At 35.3% G+C, this 23137-nt stretch overlaps 1 protein-coding gene across 1 annotated transcript; it reads right to left on the bottom strand.

Moving 5' to 3' along the window:
* Window positions 1-1153: 1153 nt before the first annotated feature.
* hsbp1b (heat shock factor binding protein 1b) lies at window positions 1154-12815 on the bottom strand. The gene is made up of 5 exons (XM_051931484.1): window positions 12630-12815; window positions 10817-10883; window positions 3803-3897; window positions 1842-2382; window positions 1154-1768 (listed from the first exon to the last, which is right to left on the bottom strand). The coding sequence occupies exons 1-4, from the start codon at window positions 12675-12677 to the stop codon at window positions 2371-2373; spliced, it is 222 nt and encodes a 73-aa protein (XP_051787444.1). The 5' UTR covers window positions 12678-12815; the 3' UTR covers window positions 1154-1768; window positions 1842-2370.
* Window positions 12816-23137: the final 10322 nt, after the last annotated feature.

The following is a 23137-nucleotide window of genomic DNA, read 5'->3' as shown; positions in this document are numbered from 1 at the left end:
TGCAGAAACATCTCAAGGATGATCAGGGGAAACAGGATGCACCTGAGCTCAATTTTGAGCTTCATGGCAAAGGCTGTGAATACTTATGTACATGTGCTTTCTCAATTTTTTTATTTTTAATAAATCTGCAAGAACCTTTTTCAAGTTGTCATTATGGGGTGTTGTGTGTAGAATTCTGAGGAAAAAAATGAATTTAATCCATTTTGGAATAAGGCTATAACATAACAAAATGTGGAAAAAGTGATGCGTTGTGAATACTTTCCGGATGCACTGTAGGTCTTGCCATTTAAACCCTTTCCAATCTATTTTCATTAACTTCCTTAGCGTTAAACCCGAGCATCACTCAGACTATGACAACAATGTTAAAAGCATTAGTCCCGAGTGTCACTTGAGAAACTATATAGATGCATCTTGAGTAAGTGTTAGATCCTAGGATTACTTGGGCTGTAAAAATGCCAACAGTGTTAGTCTTGAGCACTACTGGGCAATGATGTAGACTTCTCTGCTGCTAGCCTCATAATGATGTCTCATAAACGTTTTTCAGCAGCCCAGAAGTTGCACGCTCTTTAAAATGATATGAGCAGTGATGACAAATTGAATCAGTCTTCAGGCAGTGAAATTAAAATGGACAGTAAAGCAAAGCGATTCAAATAAATCTGAAAGCAACGCTCATGTTTGAGTTTCTGTTGATCCTGCATTAAATAAACCAGCACCACCTCATTTTTTTTGATTTGGTGGGGCAGCCACTTGTTATTTCTTGATAATAACGTGGTTGAAAGAACTGTTGGGATGAACCGCTATGCTGAACAGTGTTACTGTACACCTAAGCAGTTTCTAATTCAAATATATACCACACAAAAAACACATTTTGGCAGCATTATATATATTATATATATATATATATATACACACACACACACACACACAGTATTACCTTCATCATTATTGTTACTCATTATTTGTATCAGACTTTTTACACTTTGTTTTGCACATTTTACAGTAGAAAGATGAGATTTAATAAGTCATTTTTCAAGCCAAAAAAAATGCTTTACTGAGAAAAAAAATGTAATGTTAAGGAGGTTAAATTCTCTGTAAAACTTTAAGAAGGGAGTCAAAACTTAGATATTCAAGAACAAAAGACAGTTACCATGCATTATGGACCATAAACAAGTGATTTTGTTTAATAATTTAACACATGGTATACATTAGTCATTATGAAGTACAGAAACATAGCAACCGATTACTAAAATTAAAACATACAAAAACCCAAAAGGGGAGAGGCTAGAAGCAGGCAAGGTATGTGTTTAAAAAGTCTAATCTGTAACAACTGTTTTCTTTCCCGTTTTAATCAAGTAGCATGAAAACTACTGAAATGTAAAAAAAATGCATCAAGCCAGGGATTTTTACTAGCAAAAGTCTCTTTCAAAACATTTTCAGTTATGTATTTTAGTTACTGAAGTAGTATTCACACCCATTTCTCACTTTAGCCTACTATGAAAAATAGTTAGGAAGCCAGTTCTATGAAGCAAGCATTCAAAAGTTTTGGCATGTTAAAGCACTCAATTGGCACCTGATCAAGTCACTATTTCAGTCTTTATACCCACTGTTATCATGACAGCCTCCAAAACACCAGTGCCCTGCCGAGGGTGATGCCAATAGTTAAAAAAAAAAAAAAAACTGCACACAGGGTATCAATTCTGGCTCAAGTATTTGGTCCTTACTATTGTACAAAATGGTGTTTTTGAAACATGAGCAAATTTTGCAACACCTTAAAAAGAGAAGCTTTACTGGCATTATTGAAAGTTAACGAAGTTATTTTGCCAGAGCACAAGAAACAACACCTTAAAAAGAGAAGCTTTACTGGCATTATTGAAATTTAACGAAGTTATTTTGCCAGAGCACAAGAAAGTTCTATAGTGGTAAAAAATAATCACACTTTATTCTAGAAAGAGAAAATTGAAAACAGTCCCCAAAAATACAATCATTTCTGTTCACATTCCCACAGTACCTGCTCTACAGCAAGATAGTCAAAGAGTCTGATAAAGTATAAAGAACATTAAATAGTAAACTATCCATTTTGATTAACCTTTCTTTGCTGCTCCAGTTCAAGGTGTATGCACTATTCTTAATGGTTCCACAACTGCCTTCAACAAAAGAAGCACTCAATCGTTAATTTTCATTTTTAATTTAAACTAAATGAATTAGTGTGCAATTTTGTACCTTGGCATGAAAGCCAAGCACCACAAATGCATCCATTATCACAATAGTCAATATAAAAAAGGCTTACATACAGAACTATTTAAAAAAAAAAAAAATAAAAATAAAAAACTTAGAAAAACTGATCTTCGCCATGAGGAAGAGGTCTTAGGGTTACTTGGCAACCTGTTAAAAAAATAAATAAAACACAAGTCAACATTTTCTAGCTTTTTGCAGTAAAGAAAGTGAAGTGTAAAGCTGAAGGTAAACATTATTCAGCTAAAGAAAGTAGATGCTCTTTATTTAACTTTTTGGGCTTAGTCCAACATATAATTGTCACTCCCCAGGGAGACCAAGATGAGCTAAAGGTGTGAAGTATGCATTTATTTGTCTGTAAATTCAAAGTTGAGCAATTAACAGTTCAAGGTTGCATCAAGAGAAGAAAACTAAAATACAAAAGAAAAACAGACTGGCATTCTTAAGTACAATGTCAGACTACAGGAAACCAACTGCCAAGAAAAATACAGCAGGCTTTAAAGAATTTTACACAGAAGTAGGCTTGTGGAAATCACTAGCGTCTTATAAATGACAAACATGAGCCAATAATCTCAAATTGGCACACAGCTATACCAAGTAAAAGTGGCTGAACGGTGCATATATCTGGTAACAGTCTTGAGTTTGCCTGCAATGAAACGCCAGATACCAGGCCACCCCATGGAGGAGGAAATCCTCATTTTTACATTTTCTGTTTTATCGCAAGTGGTCTGACCATTTTATAGTTGTTCTTTCAGCGAGTACTTAAAGGATAATAATTTCAGGAGTGTATTGGATACTGACAGATTATATAGATTAGGACTGTTTTAATTAAAATTTTTATTTTTTTATTTTTTTTAAATACAACTTGAGAATGTTTCCACCATTTTCATTTAAAATACATTACATGTATAGATATAGTTACTGTGTTCATTAGGTTGAGGGAATTATGTGTAGTTTTTGTATACATCTTAACACATGTAGACTCCTGCACCACCACTGCAATTCCCATTTGGGGTCATATATCTCAAATACCAAACAGTACCTACTATTGTAACACTTGGAGGTTACCATGAAACTGTAGACATCAGGGAGAAAAATAAAAGCATTCTACAGTGACTAAACAGAAGAAAACATAGCAACACCATGTCCAACATAGTACCAAAGATAACACTCATAGTCACTGCCTGCTCTTTTCTTGTTTAGAGATTTCAAACTAGTATATGTATCAGGTCCAAAGTTGTGCTGCATCAAACTAAATCAGACATGTGGCGAACAGGGCCAACAAAACCAAGACCATTTGTTGGTCTAAAAACCTTGGCTAGATAACATGTACTGACCACACAATGGAAAAGTGAATAATCATTCTGAAGAAAGAAATGATGAGAAAAGCAATAGAGTGTAAATATGTTAAAGAAAATAAAAATACTAAGAACAAATATCACTAACATCAGTTGGAATTAGCAACATTAAAAACAACACTAAATGTTTTCTGGACAATAGACCGTGCCACAAAACTATATAGTGTCTTTCAGAAAGCACATTCAAATTCAATCAATAATGTAATGCTTACCTTGCTCTCCCCTTCAATTTCTTCTACTCCTGCTTGTGTCATTAGGTCTGCTATATTCTTTTCCAACTCATCAATACGAGTGCTCATCTCATCAAGTTAATTTATTAAGAAAAATACTTCAAGTAGATAGCTTATCAGCAAATGAAAATACAAGACAATATGCTTGTATAACATGCTAAGTGCCAACATGAGAGGAAAAACGTTAATAGAGGAATCTTTAAAATAAAAAATAAAAAAATAAAAAAAGGCATGGTGGATGTACTGCATGTTACTTCATTAGTTAGAAACATTTTTGGATCAGCACACATTTTCATTAATGGTAGGAATGCTGTCATCAGTTTTTTTTCTTTTGGCAGATACCAATCAATGATTTCATGTTACTTGATGGTCCAGTTCCAATACCGTTACGGATTTTTTTTTTTTTTTATCCCATTAAAAAAAACTTACACTAATCTCCTGCATAACCAGACAAATAGAAGTTATTTTCTACATTAAAGTGTTTTTTTATAATTAAACTATAGAGGACAGGTGTTAACTTTTCATTTTTATTAACAAAATTAAATTATTTAGGCTTATTGCTCAGTGACCATAAAATGGTAAAATAACATTTCCTTAAAATACACACTTAACTAATAAAATATGTACAAAAATATTCATCCATAATACATATGGCATAAAAGAAAATAAAATGCTTCTCATTATTACAAGCTGCCATATTCTTTAGCTTTTTCTGTAATGTGCCAATCTGAAACGAGGCTCTATTAAAAACAGTTTTCACCATTTCTCTAACAACAACAACAAAAAAAAAAAAATATACATGCACACATACTCGCACGATCAATTGATGGCAATTAAATGCTACTTAAATTAACATACACTTTGTTTTAATTATTTTATATCAATTTCACTACATCTTTTTGCTGTTAAAATAAACATTTATTATATTAATTATATTAATACAGGTGCGTTTTTCATCGGTGTATCAACTAGACATTCATAATTCTAGACATATGATTATAAAATATGGAATACCAATTTAATTATGTAGTACTTGTTTTTTACCAAAACTTGTGCTGTATGACACATAGCAACATATAAACACAGTACAAATCTTAAAAAGCCTATTATAATATCGTATAATAAGCAGCAATTCTAAATTCGTCTTTTATCTTTTCTTTTACAAATTAAAAAAGTGTAAACTGTTGTATTTTAAACAAGCTCACTATCCAAAGTAAAGTGATGCATTTTAGTTCAAAGAATAAAACAAGGGTACAGTATAAATTCCTTAAAGTAACTTTTCTTGCCATTTGTCTAGTTGCACAGAACTTCTCCGATTACTTTTTTTCCCCCTAGTTTATTACTCCACTTTCTTTAACGTAAATGCTAACACACCAATTGCTTCTCGTTCTCTGATTAAAGACATGCTTCCACTTGATACTTTTTGTTTACACTCTTGGAAGTTCACTGCAAAAGAAAAAGACACTAACTGGCTCATCTATCGTAACACCTTATGTAAAGGAGCACTACAATTAAATTACTGTAAAGCTTAGAAGAGCGGCCTGAAAAATCTAGGTTTTTGCAATTGGCCTTTTTACCGACAGTCTTTTTAGTAAAAAATCATCTGATTTCAATTGGCAGCCTATCGATCGGAGCATCCCTAATTAATGGTCAAGTGTGCAGAAGCATTTGTCTTGATTGTATTTCAATATCTTTTTATTAACTCCACCTGCTTTCAAAGAATCAACCATGGGTACTAAAATAATGTACAATATGCAGAAAGGTCAGCAAACTGACTAAGGTCTGGAATTATCTTCAAATGGTGTACTGCATACACTTAGGGAGAATTCTATAAAACTCACTTTATAACCTGTATCACATACATGTTACACAACAAAGTCCTGCAAAGTATATCGCTCAAAGCAGCCAATTGCATGCATTACCACATTGCACTGATTACAATATGTGTTGCACTGGTGCAAACTTTTCAATTGTCTGTTGCTGCACTTTCTCACATATATTGTTAGTGTGTACTGTAGAGAGACAAGTCACCCATTTGACATCGTGCCATGCCACTGCCACCAAGTTTTCCACCCACATGAAAACCGGATTGTCACCTCTTTTCATCTTCAGCCTGTCTGGTTTCAGCTGTGAAGGTATGTGTCTCCTGTTCACCCTCACTGTGTCACAAGTTCCAATTCCCCTGCTCTGTAGCTCAACAATTCTGATGATGTATAAAAATTGTCCATATACACAATATGACCCAAATTTTCATAGCCCAGATAGATAGATAGATACTTTATTACTCCCAAGGGGAAATTCACATACTCCAGCAGCATACGGATACAAAAAACAACATTAAAGAGTAATAAAAATGCAGGTAAAAACAGACAATAACTTTGAATAATGTTAACATTTACCCCCCCGGATGGAATTGAAGAGTCGCATAGTGTTGGGGAGGAATGATCTCCTTAGTCTGTCAGTGGAGCAGGACAGTGACAGCAGTCTGTCGCTGAAGCTGCTCCTCTGTCTGGAGATGATACTGTTTAGTGGATGCAGTGGATTCTCCATGATTGACAGGAGCCTGCTCAGCGTCCTTCACTCTGCCATGGATGTCAAGCTGTCCAGCTCCATGCCTACAATAGAACCTGCCTTCCTCACCAGTTTCACCCCTTGGGATTTGCTTCTGGTTATCACAGAAGTGAACAAAACTTTGCAGCAGCACGTACCTATCACGTGGCATAACCTGTCCAAAGTCACCAGGGGACAAAGCACATTTGGACCAATGCTCCCTGAAGTTATATCACCAGTCTAGTCCCATATCTATTTGTAATGCCACAAGCCCTTCATCTCGTCTTTTGTCGTGGGTTTCCACTTTGAAAAATGAGAAGGAGGTGCAAGCGCAGCCCGCAATTCAAAAAATTGCTCTGCATACCTGTTTGTCTCGTCTGACAGTAGCTGAAAAGCAGCATCAGGAGAGAACAGCCTGAAGTAGTCCAGCGGCTGGTAATCTGTCGAGTCCAACAGCAGGCCATGCTGTATTGTGAAGTCCGGTAGCCAGTTTGGCTCTCACGGATCAACGTCTGGGTACACGATCCTTGCCGTAGGTGCATCGGCTGCGTGAATGCGATCAGCTGGGGCGGCATCAGCTGATACCAGTTCCTCACTCTCAACAAAATCAAATTCTGAAAAATCAGAGTCCAACTCAGCGATAATGCGCAAAACATTGTCTGCTGAGTATTTTCTTTTCTGCACTCACTTCACTCCCTCGTGAGATGTCGGTGCCATCTTGCCTTTGTTTACATTTCGTAACTCACACACACGCAAGGATTAGATGCAGAGTCAATGAGTCTAACATTCCTCCAAGCAGAGAGGGAATGCCTGTGACGCAACAGTGAGTTCTGTCACCATTAACAGCTGATTGTCGCCCTCTATCCCTGGATGTCGAACTTTGTCGACATGCCCCCTTAACTCCTCCTGTCAACAAAAGTCGTCATCTGCCCTAAAAGAGTTTAAAAAAAAAAAAAAAAAAAAAAGGGTGTTTTTCATAATGAGATTATGACAATACTTGGTTACTCAGCCTAGATTCATTGTATGGTCTGTCTCTACTGCTGGATTAAGCAGACTAGGGTAGTGACAAGGTTAACAATGCCAAGCATGTAATGTAATGTATAATGTAGTTGTAATAAGAGCAGCTCAGGAAACGTAGGATATAAACAACTCAAGTATTGTGAACTTCGAGTATAATTTTATCTCAGGGAGGCATGGTGGTGTGGTAGGTTGCAAGCACTGATGCATCACAGCTCAGATCACATTGGCTATAATAATCTGTTTGGCATAGTTGGTACATCTGTACCCTAGAATGGGAATACGACATTTTTCAAGAAAGAAAATCTTGCCAATTTGTAATAAAAATGCATTCCTATACTGACAATTGTGTATGCAAAAGAACAGTACATCAACTACAAATTCCAAAGCAGTACTTATTAGAAGATAAATTCATCTCAGACATAAGTAGCAGCCCATAGGCACTGTTTGCACCTGTTTAATATTTCACAAGTAACAATCAAATAGTTTGGTCACCAACCTAAATTGGCTTCAGAGATAGTAATCCATTGCTCTGAATTTGTACTAGTGTAGGTGCCAAAAAGGACGGGCAGGCATCCTGGCCAGAATAAAGGAAAGATTCATACCTGGCCAGGAGGCCATAACGGAAAGATCAAGCAAACAGGCTCACTGGGGGAAGTACATTCCCCCATGTGGTAGGCGGAAGTGTTCCTCAGGGCTGAACACAATCAGAACACCCACAGGAAGGCATAGGGAGGATATACACGCAGCCCAGTCAGGGTCTTTGGGACCAGCAGAGGGTGCTGCCAGGGGAGGACTGCTCCGATTTCCGTATTACCTGTTAGTGTTCTGGACAACTTGGGCAGGAGACCAGAAACAGTTCCTGGGTAGACTTTAAAAGAAAGCCCACTGCCTCACTTGAACAAAGTCAGAGGTGGAGTCAGTGGGTAACGCTCTCTTGGAGGATAATTGTGAGTGTAATGGTGACTGGTATTCATATGGAAAGGGCAATTTTGTCAAATAAAAATATAAAATCCAATATAAAAATAGACATTACTTTAACTGAACCTCTATTTCATACAAACTCAACATATGGCATTCTACTCAAACCTGAAGTTAATGGGCCTTTTACTTTTAATCTCATTGCCTTTAACATGGACTAACCACTGAGCAGAATGAAATTTGTTTCAAGGACCATGATTCTATTCTTGGAAGTATATTTCTAAGTCCAATATTCATTAGTGCTACAGCAAATGAATAGTCCAGCATAACCAGATTCATTTTAAGTGTCAATCGTAATGTATTCAACTTCAGAATACTCCTAATATGTTTTAAAATATTAAAAATACATTTTGGCATTCTTTCATCTCATTCCGCCTATTAAAAGCTCCTTAGCATTCGACCCGAGATTGATTCACTCAGGCTGTAAAAGCTGTCCTAAAAACGATAGTCCTGACTGTCACTGGGGCAAATGTATAGTCGCATCTTGTGTCATTACCACAGATTACACTGGCTGTAAAAGTGCCAACAGCATTAAGTACCGATTGTTGTTCAGGAAACGATATAGGCATGTCTTGCGTAAGTGCCAGGCCCAACTGTTACCGAAGCAACGGTGCAGATATCTCTTCTCATAGCCTCACAAGAAACGTTTTTCAGCAGCCCAGGTGTTGCATTCTCTTGACAGGGGATGACAAAGTGAATCGGTCTTCAAGCAGTAAAATTGAAACGGTCAGTGAACTCTAAAGTGATTCTGATGAATCTGAAAGCGATGTTCGTGTCAATTGCACATCTGTAGGGTGCTGTTCAAAAGCTAATCAGTCTAAAAAGAAAATCCACAAGAAATCACACTACTCTTGTCCTGACTGCAACGCTGGATTGTGCATTTCACCTTGCTTCAAAATATACTACATAAACAACACATTTTGACAGTGTATATGGTATTAGTATTATTTTTATTATTTGTACCATTATTATGCTTTCTACACTTCTCTGTATGTTTAGTATTTTGCAAGTTTTATAGTAGAAAGGTAATATTTAATAAATATGTCAATTTTGAAGAAAAAATAGCAATGCTTTTTACATGTTATTTCGGGACAAAATATAATGCTAAGGAGGCTACAAGTATTCTATAGATTTCTTCATACACTATGCCTACGAATTCCAATTATGTGAAGTCATCAACAGTTAAATTTACATGGATTAAAGCAGGGGTAGGCAACGTCGGTCCTGGAGTGCCACAGTATGTGCAGGCTTTTGTTCCAACCCAGTTCCTTAACGAGAACTCAATTATTGCTGATGAAAGCACATATTGCTTAAGTGACATTTTGATGCTTCATTTTAGTGGTCTCGCTTGTTAAGGTTCTCCAACCTTAATTGCTTATTTCAATCTTAAACTGCTGCATTCAGTGTTTTAATTGCTCCTTATTAGCAATAAGACGTAAAAGACAAAGCAGCCAGCAGTTCTCCAGTTAGCTTTTTTCCAATTACATCTGTGTGTGTTCATCATGCACGGTTTGATTTAATAAAACACTTAATAGAAAAATGTGACAGACTGAAAATGATCTGTTTTAGGCTTCAAATCATTGGATGATATCCTTGGAAAGGAAAAAAATCTACGATATAAAAGCCTTACATTGCACAGACTAACAAGCCATAAAATTAAATAAGGTCTGAGATTGGCAATGATTGGTTTCTAATTAAGCAATTGGGTTGAATGAAAACCTGTAGCCCACTGCGGCTCACCAGGACCGACATTGCCTACCCCTGTTTTACATCTTATTGCTAATAAGGAGCAATTAAAACACTGAATGCAGCAGTTTAAGATTGAAATAAGCAATTAAGGTGGAGAACCTTAACAAGCGAGACCACTAAAATGAAGCATTAAAATGTCCACTTAAGCAATATGTGCTTCATCAGCAATAATTGAGTTCTCGTTAAGGAACTGGGTTGGAACAAAAACCTGCACATACTGTGGCACTCCAGGACCGACGTTGCCTACCCCTGGATTAAAGTATTATTTTACATGAAGCTTACATCATACACACGAGTAATAATAAAAGTAGAACCGCAGCAGTGTAAACCTTAAGAATCATGCTGGTACAGAAGCAAATACAGCAGTATGAGCATAAGAGGGACATGTTCCAAAACACTATGCAGTCTGTGTGATGTAGACAGCTCTCACTTCCAGAAGAACTTGGAATCTTTTTTTTTTTTTTTTTTAAAAAGAAATCAAGTATTCAAAAACTGTGGTGTACAGACAAAATTACCTAAACAATTGGGATTAATAAAGTATCTATCTATCTATCTATCTATCTATCTATCTATCTATCTATCTAAACAATTACCTACATCAAGTTAATATGTTTCAGAGATACTACATACAAAGAAGGATGAATTAAAAAGTGATAAATATAAATCTGCTTTTAAATATAACATGCCAAAAAAGGATATTTCTTCCAATTATTTGATCTGACATTGTTTGAAATTTGTCTTGCATTTGTTGAAGCAAATTCTGCACCTGAAATAAACAAAAACAAAACATGCTTTAAAGCATAATTTGTGAGCAATACAAAGTACTGCAAAACAAAACCATGCGATACTACATACAGAACAATTTGGTCGTGGGGATTGTACATTAGGCAGGTAGTGTGGTACAGTAGATTATACACTCTGCCTAACACATCACAATTGCTCCACTATATGAACACGTGCAAGTCATTTAACCTGCCTGAATTTTAAGAAAAAAATTGTTTAACAACTTTGTATCATAAATTTCTTTGGATACCAAATTTCTTTTGCGTACCAAATAGACGATATTAAATCATATGCAAAATAAACACTTACTTTGCCTTTATTTACTTTCACTAGAAAAACGACAAATGTGAAGTACACAATATTGAACGAATATCCAACATATTCACTAGTCATATCATATCAATTTGTTAATCAAAATGACATTACAAACACGTGTATAATTCACAATATATTATACAACGTGTTGAATTCACATGAACTTACTATACAGGACGAGTCAAAATTATATTAATATTTGGAAACAATTTATTCACAAAACATACTTCATATGTGCAAGATGATTTACAGGAGTGTCTCAACCTGTTCGCCCTCATGTTCAACACATGTACCATATGTGGCACATAAATTGTCCACAAAAATTGTATACAAGTATCTACACAGCAGTATCATTAGTGTTTACATCAGTAAATGTATTTATAATGCAGCTTTAAGACAATATTCTTCAGTGTTTCAGTTTAAAAACACTTGAGGTTCACCATATACTTTATTATATTTTATATATATATATATATATATATATCTATCTATATATATATATATATATATATATATATAAATAAAAAAAGAGGTCGTTGATTATTGTTTGATAAAACTAAAATTGAAAGAAAAGATAAAATAAGCAAGAACCCACCCCTCAGACGTTTTACTATACACAGGCCATTAAGCACGCCCAACTTATTTTACGTTTAAATTACATTAAGTAAATAGAACGTACACCTTAAGGTATCACTTAACATTACAGAGTTTAGTGACAAGATTTTACTAGCGAATTACTAAAAAAATTCATTAGATTTGACAAATGTTATTAATCCCAAGGGGAAAATGTAGATGCATACAGCACCAGAAACATAAAACGATACTGCATCAAAGGATAAATAATACGAACAATCAATAACAAATGTATATTATATTGTGTAAACATTTAGAAATGCCCTTAGAGTATAATAAGCATTCATACAAAAGGAGATAAGGTATCTTGTCAAATCCAGTCCTTATTAGTGTATTCCTTGTAATTTTGCAGGGAAACCTTAGTAACCAACAACAACTGAAGTAGCGTCCTCAACGATGAAGCCAAACAGATGGTAATGAATACTAGGAAACAATAATACATCTCCTAATGGCACTGTTTTAGAAAATGTACACATGTATATCAATAATTGCAAAGAACAATACACACTTCTGCTGAAAGAAAAAACGTGTGTTGAGTTACATTAACGTACGGTTCTGCTTTCTAGTGCATGGTCGTATTCTCTTTGGATATACGTGTGAAGATCTTAAACTACACGTTTTTATTTCACGGAGTAAGAAATGCATATATTTCAACCGTGTCCATAAAAATTAGCTGATACTGTAACATTTCCACAATTCAAAAACTAATCAACAACGCACACTTACGATTATTAATTTCGTAAACAGGCCTGAAATTAAAATGTACACGCTTTGCTCTTACCACTGCCGTGAGGTCTTGAACCGACTTGGGGTCTGTTTCTGACATCATTCACGAATTCGACGATTATTTGCACAGCCTACACTCCACTACTATTTTACTAATCTGGATATGATTATACACAACAACCAACACCACCCTGTCAATTCGCCTCTACGTCTTTTCCAACGCGCAAACGCATTAAATTACGCTAGTGACGTCACAAACACGTTCTCTCGAGATTCCAATCTAGTGACAGCGCACTGATTCTTGGGAAATACAGTTTTTAACGCGCCATCATTTTGCCTGCGGCACCCGCTACTTCTAGTCCCGTGCCCGCGTATAACAATTCAGCTCTGGGAGGTCAACCAGAAAGTTCACGAGGAGGCGGAATAATACTAAAACTGACTAGCAAATGCACACGTTAGGTAACTGAAAAGCATAATAGTTCTTTTAAGAAGGATTTTTCATAAAATGAATATATATAAAACGCCCCCTACAAAAATTATTTATATAGTAAAACCGAGATTATTAAAAAAATACTTGTTTTGGAATTCAAACGTGATTATCAGAATGGCTAATCTACATTTTATTTGTATTGTGTAAACATCATTATTTTACTTAAGTAAAACTTTAGGGAAATATGTCATTGGTCAAATTTCAAACGTGCTTCTTAAATAAAACTTTTGAAAAATGATGTTCTATTACCTAGTGTTCAATATAAAAATCTTACCTAGTATTTCTTTAAAGGACACGATGTCATGTAAAGTGTCTAGTCTGGGCTTTATTATGTAGGGATGTATTTGTTAGGTATCACATTTAGATCGCAGTGAACAAAATACTGCACTTATATCTGACAATTGAATATGACAAATGAGCATCTTAGTCACAACTTCGTGGTGAAGAAGCCCACGTCTGAATAAAGAGGATATGTTGCACTACAGTTTTAAGCACTGTCACTGAGCTTAGGCTTCTTATGCATAAACTTACTTTAAAATTGGAGCACCATTAATCGTTTTATGCAGTTTAAGACCATGAACATTACCATTTAATACACAATCTTCAACCAAAATGTAATGGTGAGGGCCAGTTGTTATAGGAAGTAATATGGGTGTTCCCAGTTTGTTAAAGAAAGAAGATTTTTATAAAGATTTAAAGAAATATAAGCATTTTGGGTGTACTTGCCTCTATATGGTGATATTTCCAACTACTTAACACAGCTATTTTCATTGCTTTTATATTTGTTTTATTTTCTGTGTCAGGAGTCAATAATCTTAAGATTTTTCAGGTAAGAAAGACACATTTCATGTCATGTCAGTCAGTCATTCATTGTCCAACCCACTATATCCTAACACAGGGGCCTGCTAGAGCCAATCCCAGCCAACACAGGGTGCAAGGCAGGAACATCATAAATTGTCATCTAGGGACAATTTAGGATTACCAATGCACCTAACCTGCATGTCTTTGGACTGTGGGAGGAAACCAGAGCACCCAGAGGAAACCCACGCAGACACGGGGAGAACATGCACACCCAGGTCTCCTTACTGTGAGGCAGCAGTGCTACCACTGCACCACCGTGCCGCCCAGAAGACAGAAGTTTTGAAATAAATTAGAACAGAAGTTTCAAGGTAAAGTTACTAACGGATCATGGAACCAAGTTGCATATTGATAAATAATGTACCCTATAAACCTATAAGAAGAATCAGTATTCATTACCAGTGTACGCTTAATACCATCAAATTATACATACTGTTTTGAAAACCACCACAATTCTGTCAGCATCAGTTTTATCATACTGTACAATTTTTTAAATTCCTGACCAGATGAGAATAGTAGACATTGGTTGGCACTATAATATTTCTTTAGAAATTATTTGTGATTCAGTTTTTTAATAATACTTACAAAACACACAAAATACAATATCCAACCACAAACAGTTTTTTCAGTTACAAAAGTACCTAAAAGTCAAAGTTTTAGTTAAATCTGATCTTATTTATAACTTCTTTGTTTTTCAATTGTCATTTAAAAGGCAGACTCTTATAATTTCATATATATATGATAACATATAGTTCTTGCAGGATCTGGCAAAATCTCCAAAGCTCATTATATCCTTCTGTTATCAAACAATTCAGGGTTATGGGCAGGGCCGGATTTTCCTATAGGCTAACTAGGCTTCAGCCTAGGGCCTCAAGATCAAGAGGGGCCTACATTCAAATTGTTAGCAAAATTTTATTATCTCTCATGTAATTTACAAATTTAAAAATGGAAGGTGAAAGGGCCTCATAAGTGGAATAGCCTAGGGCCTCATTTCATATAAATCCGGCCCTGGTTATGGGGAATGGAAATGAATTAGGAAAGAACTATCACAAGTCACCCATCTTTCCCTTTAAAATATCTGTTCATAAGTCAATTTGCAACATTTTCTGATCTCAAGAGAAAATATATACATACATACATAAATAAGAGTACTAGAGCTTTGCTTCTGCATTTTGTGACTGCATGACTTCTTTGTTAATTCTGCATTATTTTCTTGTGCTAGCAAGTTTTTTTTTAATAGACTCCAACACAGAAATAGCAAAAAAGCAATAAAAATTATTTTTTAATAACTGGATTTTAAACAAAATGCTTAATTAAAGCTTAGTAGCACAGCCAGCTAACACATAAAGATGAAATTGTCACAAATATGCTGCTGTGTTTCTAAGCAGCCTCTCTTTGAGAATCACACTAGTGTGAGTGTATGCATAAAGAGGACAGCTTTTGGACACAATGTTTCAGCAGTCTTTTTTCTCTTAGCACCTGTTGATCTAGCTAAGTCTGCATATATTCACCCTGTCTTGATTATTATCAATTGAAATTTAGAATAGCTAAATATCAACATAACATTCTCAGTCCCACTTAATCCAAATCAGGGTCACAGGGGTTGGAGCTTATCATGGCCTTGTCAAACAATAGAGGATCAATCCTGGAGCTTATCATGGCCAATTAACCTAGCAGGCATATCTTTGGAAAACTGGAGTATTCAGAGAAATAAAAACATGCAGACAAGAGCTAAATGTGCAAACTCTAGACTTCTACAGTGGTGAATAAAACAAAGAAGTTAAAAAAAAAACATCCGTACATCTTGAAATATATTTCAAGCAGGTGTAAATGCTCACCACAGTTAAACAAGCTGTGTGAACAATGTGTTCCAAATGACTTATGTAGCTCAGTGATGTGGTGGCACAGTGGTTAGCACTGTTCATTTGCAGCTCCAAGGATACAAGCCCCTAGCAAGTATTTATGAAGAAATTTCCAAATTTGCCTTATGTCTACATTATTTACTACTGGTGTAACCTGTACAGGGTGTAACAGAGCTCCAAAACCCAGACACAACTACACAGACAAAAGTCCCAGGTTCAAAATCCTTATTTTTATTAAGTGCGATATTTGTACAATACATTCACAATAATAAATTCTTTCTTTCTTTCTTTCTTTCTTTCTTTCTTTCTTTCTTTCTTTCTTTCTTTCTTTCTTTCTTTCTTTCTTTCTTTCTTTCTTCACTCCACTCCACTCCACTGCACTCCTTCCCAGGTGAGTGTAATCCTTCTCTTCTCCTGGCTTCAACTTATCTAGGTGAAGCAGAGCAGCTTCCTTTATTCAATGCCTGGGAATACTTCTGGTGCCACAATACTTAACTCAGAAAGCACTTTCAGGTTAGACAGAACATTCTTAAAACAAAGAATGCTCCTACATTCAGCTCCCTCTGGCAGCTCGCAAGAAGCCTAGCAGGCCACCCATTCGGGATAGCCTTACCAGTGTGCACATGGGAGATCCGCCAGATGGATGCTGCCATCTATCATACTGGGGGAGGACATTCCCCAGGAGTCTGCTTTCTTCCATCCATCCTTTATAAATACTTCCTAGCCAGGTAAGGAACCATCCATCCAAAGCACCAGCCAATCCATGTTCTCAATGACATTAATCTGCATCCAGACCTGCATGCCAGTCCTCCAACATACAGGGAAAAGTTGGGGGTTGGTGGCAGGATTGGAACTCCAGCCACCGTAAAAAACCTCACACTGTTCCAGTGTGGTGCTGTGGTGTCACTTGCTGAACTCTGGTTCCAATCCAGATGGTTCAGTATGTGGTGGGTGTAGCAATGCGCTATCAGCGTGTGCTCCCAACCAAATGACACTAGGTGCTCCAGTTTTCACCCAAAAATCTCAAAAGCATACAAGTTATGATACAGTATGGGCGATGAACTGACACTCTGCACAGGTTTGGTTCCTGTCTATCAGGCAATGCAATACGGATAAGCTCTGTCTCTCCGCAACACTGTAACAGAATAAGTAAGTACAACAGATGAAATGAAAGTTGACATAACTAAAAAAGATGGGCAAATATGCATTTGAGATTTCAAGCATAATACGCTGTTATTTTTAAACAATGCAAGAGAATGCAATAATTCTATTCAAAATAAAAGCTGATAGATTGATAGATCAATTGATTGATCCAGCCTTATTTGTATAAAGGAGAAATTCAGCTTTTACAAAGCCTCAATATAGAAATAATAATAATAACCACCCTCAAACACCAATTACTAAAAAAGAAGAAAAAAAGTATTTTTTCTTTTGAAAATCACAAGTTTAATAACTGTTAGATATACACAACTTGGAAATAAACAACAGTGTTTTACCTAGCTCTACAACAATAAGAAAAACTGACATGATTTTTTTCTCAAATGAGTGATTGTATTTCAGCATGTTAAGCTGTATGTATGTTAAGTTACTTGAAAATATGATAAATGAAACCTCAAATATGTGTACAGTTTGTGTTACTCTCACTTTCCCTGGTTTATAAAATGAAATTTATTTATAAAATCTGCTGCAAAAGTTTATTTTTTATTAGCTGTCAGAAATTTGATCAGCTTGGATGGCTTGATTTAATTATAAAATTAAGTAAATTTTCATATCACTCTTATCTGTATTGAATGAGTAGAAACAGTGTGATTAAATAACTGCAACATAGAACATTTTTCCTGACTTAAGATTGGTTTTCATAAGCCTCAAAATAATGCAACAATTTCCTTGTATAGAGGATTTAGAAAAGCTACTTAATGTATTTGTATGAAAGTGAATTGACTAAGGCAATATTAGTGACACAACATTCTTCAGCCTGCTTAGTGCTGATCTGTTCAGATTTGTATTTTTTAACCCTGCAGTTACTACAAAATAGTGAAGCAAGCAATATAGCTAAAGCTAGATGCAGAACTTTTTAAAACTCTCCACATTAGTTTCCAATTAAATGTAGAATCAAGTTTAAAATGCTATACAGTAGATTTGTTTATGGCTTCACTTTATTTTACCTTCACCACATAAATTTCTATATGCTGTAGGTCAGGACACAGAAATCGCAAAATTTCAAATGTGGAGGAGGTAGAATGTTTAGCAAACAAGTATCCAAACTCTGCAAAGATCTGTCTGCTAATATAAAAGATGTGCGGTCAATTTCAAGTCCATTACTTTGGTATAGTGAAATCATTTTAAAGCTGTTTGATAATACTGTTTATTTTTATTTTAATAATTGTAACAGTTGTTATGACTGGAAATTACTATGTCATTTCAATCTTTTTCTCTTCTCAGTATATTGTGCTGAAACTTAGTTTTACTTCTAATTTAACTGAGTAATCTGTGCTGGCCTTGAAATGGGAATCAGACGAAATGGAAGATATTAACATCCCCACTGTCAAGAGTTTTTCAATTTTAAATCGAAATATTTCACCCTTTGCCTTCACTGTGGATGGGACTAGGTATCCAGGAAGTCTAGAACAGAAACAATACAAAGCCAGATTCACTCCCTACTGTGTTTTGGTTTTTTCTCTTCATTTAGAAAGAAACCTTTCCTTAATGTACAGTAAACTACCTTTTACTTACCATCTCTCTATTATGAGCCTTAAGAACTGAGGTAGAGTTGGGGACTGGACATTGCAGCAGTAATGACTTAAAGGGGTTTTATTTAATAGTAGCTTAGAGCAAAGAAAACTGTGGGATTTTCCTTGAAGTTAGAAAATGAGGGAAGAGGTATTTATACAGTACACAATTCAGGAATCTTATTCTTTTTCCAATATTTCAGCTAATTAGTGAAAAACATATATCACTAAAAGAGCATGCCTCATGGAGGAAAAATAGAGAACTCCTATTAGGTTCAAATAATCCATGAGTCATATGAAAGAATGTATATTGATGATATTTTGTAATATACACACAAGACAATAAATGTAACCCTTTATAAATAAGAAGGATTAATCTATAGATACTGTAAGTACCATCAAAATGCATTAATACAGCTTCTGTTTGACCCTTTTAATAGCTTATAAATGGCAAATAAATTGTATATCACCACATGCCCTTTTCTGGTCCAAAGGACCACCTTAAGAGAATACCCCACCCCAAAATGTTTTTTTTTATGTTAAGTAATCCAAGTAGGTTGTAGTTATGGCTGAAAAAATATTTTAATCTCACATTTATGTGCAGAATTGAGATAAAAAGGTTAAATAGACATTTCCAGAAAGCTCAATGCAAATCATAAACAGGAAACACAAATCATATGGGACTGAGTTTTTTGTATTGAATATAAGACTCTTGACCAATGAATAAGGGGCAGAGGTAGATCTTCAGTTCAAAAAAGGAAACCTTATGTGACTCAAGTTTCTAATTTATGATGTGCGCTGATTTTTCCACTATTTAACAATATTTTAGCAGCAAATGCATGTATTTTGTATGTTTTGGGCATACAACTGGATAACTGACATGTGGATTATGTGACATGACTAATGTGAGATTTTTTTTCTTTTTTTCAAAGGATGTTTTTCACATAATTTGCTATGGTACTGCATTGGTCGCGATTGGCTTATATTATTTCATAAAATTTTGAATGTACATTCTACATGAAAACATCAGATTCAATTTTTTTTCAGCTATCATTAAAAACTACATGGGGTAAGTAATACTGTATATACAAAAAATATAATTTTTGAGCAAATAACAAAAGTGTCCACCAAAAACCATAACTACTGGACCATTAAATATGTATTTAGTTTTAGAGAAGAAAATCAATTAAGCAAAAACAATGCAATATTTCTTCTTCCTCTGCAGAAATGGTTTACATAAAGGCTCAAGTAAGGCTAGCTAAAATACATTTTCTAATGCAATCTTTTGGTATTTTTGGTGTTTGGTACACTGCATGTTGTTTAGTGTAAGATTTCCAATCAGGTATGTGCACAACTGCTCTGCCTGTTATGTTCAATCTCAGGGTTATTGTAATTTAAAAAAGCAATTGATGTTTCACTGTCTCTGAGGTCAACATAATTTTAATCACTCTATATGTGAAAACACATTCCAAAAAAATCTTTTAAATTGCTTCAAAATATTTGAAATATAAATAACATTGTAATTTGTATCGACAGAACTAAATCCCTCTTGAAAAGTCAACAATTTAAAAAATTATATATTATATTATATTATATTATATTATATTATATTATATTATATTATATTATATTATATTATATTATATTATATTATATTATATTATATATAAGTCAGCATCAAGACCAGACTTTTTTTAAATTGGGTTTACAGAAGTGATGTTAAAATTGGCTGGAAAAAGCCAGTATCAAATGATGTATTTATTATTGTTGTAACAATTGGGATTATGGCATGAAGGCAGGATGTAAAATGGGAATGGTGTCCAGTGAGTGGGGATTGGAATGGGATCATTAACAAATGCAGATGCGACTGGTGAAAATTAAGAAAAAGAGCTGGATAGAGTGGGAAGACACGGAAAGATATAAATGGACGATGGATTTGTGATAGTTGAATTATTTGGATTTTTAATTTTATTACAGAAAAAATGGAGGAATTTTTCACAGATTTCAGTAGAGGAGGCAATTGGGACAGATGCAGATTGAAGCAGTTTATTAACTACAGAGAACAAAACCCTTTCTATTATTCTGCCATAATGCATGTTCTTTGCTGCAGTTAGTGCATCTCTGAAAGCCCTCTGATGATCAGAGATGTGTATAGTGAGGCCAGTCTTACATGACATTCTCTCAAGGTGTCGGCCAGCTGCTTTCATAAACCATAATTCTGAGTTGTACCATGGTGCTGAACGCTTAAAAGAAACCCCCTTATGTTTTAAAGGAGCTGTTTTATCTAGTGCTGAGTTATAATAGTCAACAAGATTATCTAGTTTTGATGGAGTAGAGGAAGACAGAAAAAGATCAGAAATGGGTCCAGCAAGGATAGAAGGACAGATATTTTGAAGGTTTCTAAAATAAATTTGACATTTACACTTAAGAGGAAGGAGATGTAATGAGACAGTGAAAAGTACTGTTTATGGTCAGAGAATTCCAAATCACTGCTATAAGTGTCACCAATAGATAGGCCAGATGTGCAGATCAGGTCTAATATATTACCACCAGAGTGGGTATGAAAATCAACAAGTTGCACCAAGTAAAAACCTTCCAGCAAGGATAGGAATTAATTTCTCAGTTTACATGTAGGAACGTCAATATGGATGTTAAAATCACCAAGAAGAATGACTCTCTGGGAAAGGGAACTTAAGTAGGTTAGTAATTCAGTCAGATCACATATGATAGACTTGATGTATTTTGGGGGTCGTTCAAGAACAACAAGTAGGATAGGACCAGATTTTGTAATTAGTTTAAGAGCCAGGCACTTGAAAGACGATGGCGAGTCAATTGGATTCTTTTGATGTTTAACTTCCATAAGAGACTTAAATTCATTTGGTTTTTGCCAAATTTCTGTTAAGGATAGCATATCAAGGTTGGAGGCTGTAATGAATTCTGATAGCACCAATGCTTTGCTATTAAGAGATCTTGTGTGAAAGAATGCAATATTAGCTAGTGAGAGTTCATTGTGCCACTGATCTATAGACAGTTTGTTTTAGCATATTGAAAATTTGGCACACTGACCACTCTTATTTCCAAAGTCATGAGGAGGATGGCATATTCTTGAACAAATGCTGCCAGTGAACTTTCCATTCGCAGCCTGGTGGTGGTGGCAACCTGACCTGAAATGTAAATATTTCAGGCACTGCACAATATTAGGAACTTTTAGGACATTCCAGTCTGACCATTTGTTCCTGAAAAACTGTCTAATATCCAAGAGTAATCACAAGAGTATTTCAGTATATTAGAAAGCCAATACTTATCTGACAGTAGTAGAACACATTTATGCAACACAGTGCAGCACAGTGGAGAAGGTGAGATGGGTGGCGTAGGGTGGCACAAATGAGTGTCGATAGCAATGTAGCAAGTCCAGTAGAAGCATAGACTGATGTCACTGGAGGACTGATCCATTAAAAAGAGTAAGAGATATTGTAAGATGCACATGAAGATAATTACTAGAATTCTGAGGTTTCAATGTATAACTATGGGTATTATAGTTGTGATTGCCTTAGCACAAGCCACAAGTATCACTCAATGCATTAATACAGCTTCAAGTTAATTATTTTTATAGCATATAAATAGCATAGAACCCAGTATGATTATATATTGTATAAAAACAAGAGGATGTCACTGAGCTCCAAATCACAGACACATTATCACCCAACACAGGATTTTATTTGTCATCAACATGTTTTCTACTGCACAGAGTCCAAATACACAATTACAAAACACAAGATTCTTTTCTCTTTCTTTCCTTCTTCCATGTGAGTGTCGCCTGCTGCCTCCCAACTCTGACTAACCAAGGAGATGAAGCAGGCTCCTTTTAACCCAGCAGTGGTCATCCGGAGCACTTCCTGCTCATATGAAAACCAGGACAGTCTTCCCCCAACAGTGCCCTTTTGTGGCATCCAAGGACCCCAACAAGGCTCCTCTTCTAAACTCCAATTCCCATTCAACCCTACAGGAGTCCCAACTGGGACCAACCTGGAGGTACACTCTGTGGAGAAATGAACTGCCTCAGGCATCCATGTTTGCCTAGTCCATCCATTAGTATTTTACCCAACCTGCGATAAGGATCACTAACCATCCCAGCCAGACTGCAGCTCTTTCCATCCTGTCCTTCCATTATGGCCTCCCAGCAGGGTAATGGCTCACTTTCCATTCCATTTGGGATGACAGTTATTTCATCTATAATCTACAATTGTACATCTACAATTGGCATCATATTTCATGGTGTTTTACCTAGGTGCATGGTGTTCTATACTTTATTGAATAATATTCATTTTCCTAACCTGCTTATCCAGGGCACCTGTAGCCTAATCAAGCAGTCACTGGGCACAAGGCAGTATGTTAACTTTAATTGTAATGTGATCAGTACTCTTGGTCAAAAGGGAATGTGCTATAAATAAATATATATATACTGTATATATCATTAAACATAACTGAATTAAATTTTGTTTAGGTAAAAAAATAAACTCACGGACACCACTCTACTAAAATGAAGACTTAATTTTTTAGCAATTCTAAGTTTAACAACAGACAAAAAAAGAAAAAAAAAAGAGCAAAGTATATTCATGTTCAG

This window comes from Erpetoichthys calabaricus, chromosome 9 (genome assembly GCF_900747795.2).
Source record: "Erpetoichthys calabaricus chromosome 9, fErpCal1.3, whole genome shotgun sequence".
NCBI lineage: Eukaryota > Metazoa > Chordata > Cladistia > Polypteriformes > Polypteridae > Erpetoichthys > Erpetoichthys calabaricus.
Note: the sequence above shows the minus strand (reverse complement) of the source record. Positions and strands in the feature narration are given on the sequence as shown.